Source organism: Gastrolobium bilobum, unplaced genomic scaffold, assembly GCF_033153095.1.
Source record: "Gastrolobium bilobum isolate Gb01-03AN ecotype WA unplaced genomic scaffold, APGP_CSIRO_Gbil_v1 utg12951, whole genome shotgun sequence".
NCBI classification, from domain to species: domain Eukaryota; kingdom Viridiplantae; phylum Streptophyta; class Magnoliopsida; order Fabales; family Fabaceae; genus Gastrolobium; species Gastrolobium bilobum.
In genome coordinates this window covers 1-9,967 of record NW_026898547.1, presented here as the reverse complement: position 1 = coordinate 9,967, position 9,967 = coordinate 1, and the positions used below count along the sequence as shown (strand labels likewise).

General features: G+C 39.6%; 1 protein-coding gene across 1 annotated transcript; it reads left to right on the top strand.

The window, feature by feature from the left end:
- Nucleotides 1-6,603: 6,603 nt before the first annotated feature.
- Nucleotides 6,604-9,869, top strand: LOC133317331 (uncharacterized; the record flags this gene model as incomplete). Its single annotated transcript, XM_061519195.1, has 2 exons — nucleotides 6,604-6,987; nucleotides 7,144-9,869. Coding segments are annotated over exons 1-2 (3,110 nt in total), but the record flags the coding sequence as incomplete, so codon positions are not given.
- Between the last annotated feature and the right edge of the window lie 98 nt (nucleotides 9,870-9,967).

Genomic DNA, 9,967 nt, shown 5'->3' with positions numbered 1-9,967 from the left:
TAAGTATAACCTCTCACTTTAAAGAAAACAGAAAATTTAACATTGATAATTTTTTTTTATTAAAACAGACTTTATCTTGTACCACAAAACAAGTAGCAATTTGCTGCTGCTGGATTCGGGGTTTACTGTTTAAAAAAATAAATTGGTCATTGGGTTCTTTTAGCAAAATTGCTATATGAAAAATTTCAAATACTGGGGAAACCAAATAATAAAAAATCGTCTGTAGTCAATTACCTGTTCAATAGGTCAACTATATTTTATCCTGGTCTTTCATTTTAATGTTCACTTTATGGACGGCTAGGTTAGGTTACTTGGGGCTTGTGAAAGGGCTCCTTTTATTTGAGGTATGGTGATGAAAGGTTGAGTTTTTCTTCTTTTGATTTTTTTTTTGCATATAAGTATGCGACATGTGGACGAATTTTAAGTGCATGGGACCATACTCTGTTGGATGGGAGTGTTGCATTGTTTATTGCGTCTGAGGGGTTGATTATGATTAACATCGAATATTTTTATGAGGATCTCTGAGTTATGTTTGGGGTCAATATTATTAAATCCGCAAAGATCACCAACTCGGTTCGGATATCGAGTTGAAGAGAATTAAAGTAATTTGAATTAGTAATTAATAATAGCTCATAGTAAGGGAATTAAAAAGTAAAAAGAAATAGAACGAAAGGTAGGAAGACTTTCATGGCCATCAAGGTGGGTTTACAAAAAGCTTATGATAGAGTAAGTTGGAATTTTATTAAAAAAATTCTTCACGAGGTGCAAATTTTGAAAAATTTAATTGGTATTATTATGTCTTATGGAATGGAGGGATGTCTGAGGAATTTCAACCTTCAAGAGGTGTCCGTCAAGGTGACCCCTCTCTCCTTATGTGTTTGTTATTGCAATAGAGAAACTCAGCCATATTATCAACACTGCAGTTCAAGGTAAGCTTTGGAAGCCAATTCAGGCTGGAAAAGGAGGTCCTGATGTATCCCACTTGATGTTTGCTGATGACTTAATGCTCTTTGCCGAAGCTTCTGTAGATCATATTCAAATTATTCTCAAGTGTTTGAAGCTGTTTGGTGATATTTCGGGTCAAAGAGTGAATCAACAGAAGACTAGTATTTTCTTCTCAAGAAACACTCCAGATAATGTAGCAGCTGAAATCACGAATGTTTGTGGTTTTAAGAAAGTGTGTAATATAGGGAGACATTTGGGGGTGTGGATGAAGCATGGTAGAGCATCTAAGGAAGCTTATGCTAATATTGTTGAAAAGGTTCAAAATAAGTTGAATGACTGGCATTCAAAGTGTCTTCACAAGCTGGAAGGATTACCCTGGCTCAGTCTGTTCTGTCTACTATTCCTTTCTTTCAAATGCAATGTGATAAAATCCCAAAATCAATCTGTCATGAAATTGAAAAGTTGCAGAGAGGTTTCATTTGGGGAGATACATAGGAAAAAAAAAGATGCATCTTGTGAGCTGGGAGGTTATGACAAAACCAAAAGCAGAGGGAGGTTTGGGACTGAAGAAGTTAATTTACATGAGCGATGCTTTTGTAGGTAAGCTGGCTTGGGATATTTTTGCTCATCCGGATAAATTTTGGGTTCATCTTCTCAGGGCTAAATATAGTGGTCAGAAAAGAGGAAGTGCCTTATTCAGTTGCAGAGATGGTGATTCAAGATTGTGGAAGTACATCTGTTCTATCTGGATAAAATTAGAGAATCATCTCAACTGGGAGATTGGTAATGGTAATAATATTTCATTTTGGAAAGACAAGTGGATTCATGAAGGAAAAAGGCTTATGGACATGGTTGTAAATCCAACTCCTTGGGAGGAAAGTAACAAAAGAATAAAGGAGAATGTTGATGATCAGGGTAATTGGGACTTACAATTACTAGCTAGTTGGCTTCCTGCTGATGTTGTGTTATTAATTAAAAGTATTTTACCCCTAAATGAGCTTGATGGAGCTGATTACATGAGATGGAACTTAAACAACTCAGATCAGATTTCAGTCAAGAACATCTACCAAACTCTTGCAGATAATGTTTCTGATCCTAATGGTAATTCAGTGATTTGGAAAAAGATTTGGTGTTGGGAAGGTCCTCAAGTGATTAGATTATTCTTGTGGAAAGTTCTTCATAATAAATTGCCAACGAAGGATAGATTGAGTTCCTTTAATAGAGGTAATCATTTTTGCCCTATCTGTTTGCATGAAACCGAGAGCTCTATGCACTTGCTAAGGGATTGCTTGACTATTAAAAAGCTTTGGGAAGAATTAATTCCAATTAGTTTTGACAACTCTTTTTTTACTAATGATCTACATACTTGGCTGGAAAATTTTTTTAGCTTGCATGGACAGGTATACAAATAATACTCCTTGGTGCATTGTGTTTGGTACTACTGTTTGGTTGGCTTGGAGATGGAGGAACAATTTAATTTATGGCAATGCTGTTTCTTCTTATAGAACTCGGTTCTTAACGCAGCCGCATAATCCCATATGGCGTTTCAATTTATTTATAGTCATCACTTAGTTAAACACAAAGCAGAAATCCTTGTTAGCTGGAATCCTCCAGAAGAGAATTGGATTAAATTAAATACTGATGGAGCTACTAGAAGATCTCAAGGAGTAGCTGCTTGTGGTGGAACTGCTAGAGATGATAGGGGTCACTGGCTTAAAGGTTTCTCATACATGATAGGTAATTGTAATGCTCTCAATGCTGAACTTTGGGGAATTCTCAAAGATTTTGAGATGGCTTGGGAGGAAGGCTGGAAGAATTTAATTGTTGAATCTGATTCAACAACTGCAATCACCATTCTTTTTAGAAAGGGTGTTGCAGCCCATGATCCCCATTTGGTGGCTCGTATACGGGCTTGATTTCAAAAAGATTGGAGAGTTCGTCTTATCCACACATATAGAGAAGAAAATTATTGTGCTGATTGGCTAGCAAATTATCCACTGGACTATCCTTCTGTTCCTGATATGTCTGTTTTCTGTTTTCTTCCTTTTCAGATTAAGTCGTTTTTATGGCTGATTTAGCTTTTGTTTGTAGATCTCGAACAGTTTCAGTTTTGTAGTTTTTCTGCTGGGTTGTTTTCTCAGCATATAAAAAAAAAAAGTAAAAAGAAAAAATTTTCATTTGATTCTCACATATTAATTTTAAGAGGGGTTTAAATATCTTCATTTTTGAATCATTCTGCACTTCTGGTTAATTCTATAACTGGCTCAAAGAGCCTAAACTTGTGGGTATACCGAAAGAATCAACTATCCTTAAAGATGTAGTTATGGTTGAATTAACTCTTAAAAAGAAATTGGTAGTTAGTATTTTATTCTCTTTTCTTTAAGTTTTAATTTTAAATTACAAGAATACAACTGTGGTAAAATATTTTATCAAAGTAATTTTGGCTTAGAGAATTTTTTTAAAAACCGATACAACTATAAAACCAGTACTTGGTTAACACAGATTCCACCCGATTTATTATTCTTGAGTGGGTTATATATATGATCGATTACTTAATTGAATACTTAATTGAACCAGACCGATTAATAATCAATTTCCAGTTGAACCTATCCGCCCGGTCGGATGGAGCCAATTTTTATAACACTGATCCTGGCTTTCATAATTAGGATTTCATCCAAGCTTTATTATTATTGTTTTTGGTGTCACTTTTTTTTCTCTTTCTATCAACGTAATGAAATTGGGACACGTTAGGGGGTAATATGACGAGACTGTCACGTGCAGCATCTAATAAATATTAAGGGGCATTTGTTACATGTTATTTTTTAGGATTTTCGAGAAACTGAATTTTTCTAAATTTTTAATTTTCGGATATTATTGTAAACTGAATGTAAAAATTATATTTTTGAAAATCGAGATTCCCGAACAAATTTTTTTTTCTCCTGTACAAAACGCCCCCTGAAGACTTAGTAGTCCAGACATCTGAGATTGAGTTTCTATGTTGTGCATTTTTGATAAATGAGATTACAAAATTTTCCTACCAAAGTTAGTTGTCCATCTTTCATGAAGCTTTCATGATTGTGTGAAAAAATGAATAAAAAACACTGTTTAAGATGCCCACTTCTAATGTGGTATAGTTCCTCCTCGTCCTTGTCGCGGAATCGGGTTGGGGAATTTGGTTGTGTTGATGTGGTGAGTACTAGAGGGAGGAGGTTGTCGACGGAGGCTCGTCAGAGACTTGCTGAGGAGAGAGTTCCTCTGGTGTCATTGTCTAATGCTATATGTCTTGAAGTTCCATTTAACACACAACTTTACAATCTTTCTCTCGTTCATCCCCAACTTTACATTTTATTATTTTAAACTAAAAGAAATTTAGTTTTCAAATTTATCGCTACTCATCAATATCTACAAGATAAAGAAAGAATAACTCCTCTAGCTTCAAACATGTTGGGGATAACATTATGTATGGAAAAATTATATTCTTTCTTTGTTTTATTGGATAGTGATGTAACTGCAACTGCCATGTCGTTCAGAGCAACTGACATGCCCTCATCATAATTTCTTGCCTTCTTAGAGTCGTTCAAGTTCCAAACAGTAGTTCTGATTCAAATATTAAGGGTTATTTTGTAATTTTAACTTGTTGTGGACCACTTATGTGGTACCCATTTCCTATCCCCACTAGATGGAGCATCTCATTCCACCATTCTCTCCTAACTCCCATCTACTAGCAATAACCACCCACGAGCATTGCATCATGCCATTAAGTCACCTGCAAACTACCCACTAGGGGCACAATCTCATAGTGCATTCATCTATATATAACCCCTTATAGCTAACAAAGAGGATGATCTCATAACTCACCTACATACTTGTGCCCAGAGCACATCTTATCCACCGCAGGTGACTCACACACACCCCTTGTTCATCCCATCGGACTTTGGCCTAAGGTGCAGGACTTCTCACTGTCTGTCATCTTTACCATAAGCTCCGTAGATACAAATACTAGCTATACTGCTAGACCATTAATGTTCACTCCAGAACATCTGGCGCCGTCTGTGGGAAATCGAAAAATTTCGATTCTCGCTCTATTACCATTTGAGAAGAAAGAAGACGCCTCATCAACGTACCCGCACATGACGAACAATGCTGCCAGTCGATCAAACCATCACAAAAGCCAAATGGATTCAGGAAGGAGAAAAACATTTGATCTTTACCTCAATCGCCGCTATGATCAGGGTGCTGACGTCTGTCTAAGGATTATAAAAGCTAAGCCTCCTTTATTTTATTTATTTTTTATTTATTTTTATTTGGTTGTCAATCCACTGTTAAAAACATCATGTTAGTTGCAGAGTTTAACATATTACACAGATGACATAGAGGAATCTCTCAATAGATTTTTCAGAGTTGTTTTAAATTATTTATTTTTTCTTGATTGAAGAACTTTATTTAAGAAAACGTGTCTTTGGAGGTTTCTGTACCTATTTGGTATTTTGCAAATAATGTTTCTCAACAAATTAGAAGAGATAGGCGGCGTGCAGGGGTATGATGAAAATATTTACTTTATTAAATTATAGAATGGAGTGCTAACCTTCATGATTTTGAATTTTAAATGTGAATAAAAGTCGACTTAAATTTTGTAAAGTGTGTAAAAAACAAATTTAAAAAGCTCATTAAAAGTAACGTGCATTAAGAATTCAAGTTAGTATGATTTTTATTTTATTCTTTGTAAAAATTTAGTCAAATATTTCAACAAAAAATAAATAAATATTAAGTTCCGTTTGAATTATAAAATTTTAAGTAATTCAAATTTTAATTTATATATGTAAAGATATATAAATAATTTGATTTCTATTGATGGCTGTTAGTGGTGAAGTAAATGGAAGATGCCAGGCTCTAACCACAATGGATGGTAGTCGATATCGATAGACTCATGGGATGGTCAGAGAAAGTATGGATGGAAACTTGGAATATCAAACCATTACACAACATTATCATATAATGTTGGACCCCTAAAATGGGTTTATGAACGTAGGAGGAAGCAGAATAAAGATAAAGGCCATAGTGATCAGCCCATTGCAGTGGCAGATTCGGACAAGCAGCACATGACAGTAAATGTGCAGGCCATGGCAGATTCGTTGGGTGATCAACATCAGCCCATTGCTTCTTCGGGTGGCCAAGGCTTGGTGAAACAGATAGTGCTGGCTGTTGAGAAGAAAAGCACTGCAAGAGAGTTTGTTATAAAAGAGCACACGTGGCAAGCGTTGAATGGGGCATACCATGTGGGAGGGGAATGGGAGAAGGGAATCAGTGGCTAAATAGGAAAAAGGGAGTAAGGGAATTAGTTAGAAAGTTTGTAAGAAAAGTATGGGTAGCTTGATGGGGAGTGGGGTTTTCTTCCTCGTTGAGAGTAACCATTGTTAGTAGCTGAGTATTTTACTGGTTCAGTATTTGTAATTTCCTTCAAGGTGTCTCAAGCGGTCCGTTGTCAGTAGTCCATTCTGAGTACTGTTTCATTGTTGAGCGTTAATCACTGTTTGTAAGAACTCAATTGCAATTCAAGTTTTAGTATATTTTCCTGTTTATTATCTGTTAATCTTCTGGTGCCATCAATTGGTATCAAAGCACTTGATCCTGCAAGTGCGTTGAATGGTTCGATCAAGGATGGAGACAAGAGTTGATGATATGGAACAAAGGGTGATGGCTATGGAACAGAGCAACGTGGGTTTGACGGGGCGAATTGGAGGGTTAGAAAATTCGGTGCATCAGGTGAACTGTACCCTTACGGAGATTTTAGCACGACTCAATCATATGGGCGGAGGAAGATCGAGGAGCCCTGGCAAACGCTCTACAACGGAGGGTGAGGAAGAAGTGAGAGGTGACCAAGTGGGTGGTGACATGGACGGAAACGCTAGGGAATACGAAAGGAGAAGGCGAGTAGAGGTTCCTTATTTCTCTGGAGATGATCCTTATGGCTGGCTGTACAGGGCCGAGCGATTTTTTCGAATCTATAAGATTCCTATCGGCGAGCAAGTGGAGACCGCGTCGGTATGCTTGGAAGGAAGGGCACTCAACTGGTTCTAGTGGTGGGAGCAAAGGAACCCAACCATCTCTTGGGCTGACTTTCGTGCAGCGATTCTGGACCGATTCCATCCATCATCTTCTGGAAATCCTTACGAAGATTTAATGTGTCTTCGTCAACAGGGATCGTTTGCGGAGTACCGTGAAAAGTTTGAGTTGCTTTCAGCCCCGTTGAGACACGCAGATGAAGATGTTATGCAAGCTGCGTTCCTGAATGGCCTCCGTGAAGAGATTCGCGCGGAAATCAGATTGCATAATTTGAGGAACCTGGGCACGATGATGACGATGGCTCAGCGTGTGGAGGAGAGAGAGGAGATCAGGGGGAAATTGGGTCAGGAGAGTGGGAGGTTTGGGCCAAATGCTGGCAATGGCCCACACTATTCTAGGCCTGCTCTCCCTAGTCGTCATTCGAGTTTCAATGTGAGGAGCTCCACTAGTGGGCCAAACGTGACAAGCCCGTTAACTCAAAATAATGGCACCCAGGGTAGTGAAAGTGGGGCTTCCACTCCAAATCTGAATCAGGGCACGAGTGGGGTTGCGAACCCTAATGAGGGCAACAACGGTACAATCGGACGGAGCTCTAACGGCGGCAACGGTGGTCGCGCTCGCTTCCGACGGCTGTCACCGGAGGAGGTTGCGGATAGACGACGCCGGAACACGTGTTTCAAGTGCGATGGACCATATTCCTTCGATCACGTGTGCCCCCAAGCTCATTTGAATGTTATGATGGTCGGAACGGGAGACACAGAGGACGTGGAACTCGATTTGGGGAACGGAGAGTCGTCTGAAGAAAGGGTGAACCTTCAATTGAGTCTCCACAGTATTGCTGGGCTTACGTCCGGTAGATCCTTGAAGTTGTGGGGGACGATCGCGGGCAAGAGGGTTGTGGTGTTGATTGACACAGAAGCCTCACACAATTTCTTGGCACCACATGTAGCTGACGATCTGAAGCTTCTGGTGAACAAGACCGAATCCCCCACGGTCACGGTGGGTGATGGGAATCAAGTACGTTGCATGGGAACGTGTAAGGGAGTGTTATTACAACTCCCAGGTATGTCAATAACTCAAGATTTTTTCATATTTAACTTGGAGGGGGAGGATGTCATTCTGGGTTACACCTGGCTGGAGGGTTTGGGGGAGATAAGGGCTAATTTCCGCGAGCTTTTCTTGAGGGTGCCTTATGGATCAGATATTGTTGAGCTTCGAGGAGATCCTCAATTGTCCAGAGGGCTTATTTCTTATAAGAAGCTTAGTAAGACCATGAAAAAAGGGTTGGAAAATTATTTAGTGGATCTGAGGGTAGTGAGTACCAATGTTGGCAAGGAGGAGGACTCTATTGAGTTGACTTCAAGGGTCATGCACCAATTCCCTGAGGTGTTTAGGGAACGAACAGATTTACCTCCGGAGAGAACCTGTGATCACAGAATCATTCTGAAGGCAGGGGCCAGTGTTCCAAATCTAAAGCCTTATCGCTACCCTTATTACCAAAAGGAGGAGTTGGAGAAATTTTTCAGGGAAATGTTGTTGGTGGGGTGGATCCGACCCAGTACTAGCCCCTTTTCCAGTCCTATGATCTTAGTCAAGAAAAAAGACGGCAGCTGGAGATTTTGTGTTGACTACCGGGCTTTGAACAGGGTGACCATCCCTGATAAATTCCCATTACCAGAGATAGATGAGTTGCTGGATGAGTTAGAAGGAGCTTCGATTTTTTCTAAGCTGGATCTAAAGTCGGGATATAATCAAATCCGTATGCGGAAAGAAGACATTGAGAAGACGGCTTTTAGGACTCATGAGGGCCATTATGAGTACCTTGTGATGCCGTTTGGTTTGAGGAATGCTCCTTCGACATTCCAATCCTTAATGAATGAGGTGTTCAAGCCATTTCTCCGTAAGTTCGTCCTAGTCTTCTTTGATGACATTCTCATATACAGTGCGGATGAATCTTCTCATTGGGCTCAGTTATGTCAAGTGATGGAGGTACTGCAAAAAAATTGCTTTGTGGCAAATTTCAAGAAGTGTAGTTTTGGAAGGAAGGAGTTGGAGTATTTGGGCCATGTGATCTCCGGAACAGGGGTAAAGACAGATTCTTCTAAGGTAGCTTCCATTAAAGATTGGCCGGTTCCTTTGTCCTTGAAAGGGTTAAGGGGATTTTTGGGTCTTACCGGGTATTATAGACGCTTTGTGAAGAATTATGGTCATTTAGCCAGCCCCCTGACTAGATTACTTAAGAAAGACAGATTTGCTTGGGATGTGACAGCTCAAGGGGCATTTGATGAACTAAAGGCTGTGATGATGTCCCTGCCAGAATTGGCATTGCCTAATTTTGATGAGGAATTCATTGTGGAAACTGATGCTTCAGGGGTAGGTATGGGAGCGGTACTCATGCAACATGGTCGACCTATTGCTTATTTTAGTCAAGCATTTTCTGAGAAGGATAAAATGCTCTCTGTTTACGAAAAGGAACTCAAGGCTATTGTCTTTTCTATACAAAAGTGGCGACAATATTTGCTGGGTCGTCATTTCATAGTAAGAACTGATCAGAGGAGCTTAAAATACCTCACTGAGCAGAGAGTGTTGATAGATGGACAACATAAATGGGTGGCAAAACTTATGGGTTTTGACTTCGAGATCCAATACAAACCAGGTTTGGAGAATAAGGTCGCGGATGCACTATCCCGTATGATGGAATGCAAGGTTATGTCCACACCTGTGAGTTCGGATTTGCAGAAGCTTTCTGATGAGGCTTTGGCAGATGCTGGAATTAAGAAGATGATCACTGAGATCTTGAATAACAGCTCTTCTCACCCGAGTTATCATGTGACGAAGAGTTGCTTGTGGTACAAGGACAGGTTGGTACTCCCTCGCTCTTCCACTTTTATTCCCACTATTCTTGAAGAGTTTCACTCGTCTCCTTGGGGAGGGCATTCGGGAGAAATCCGCACTTACA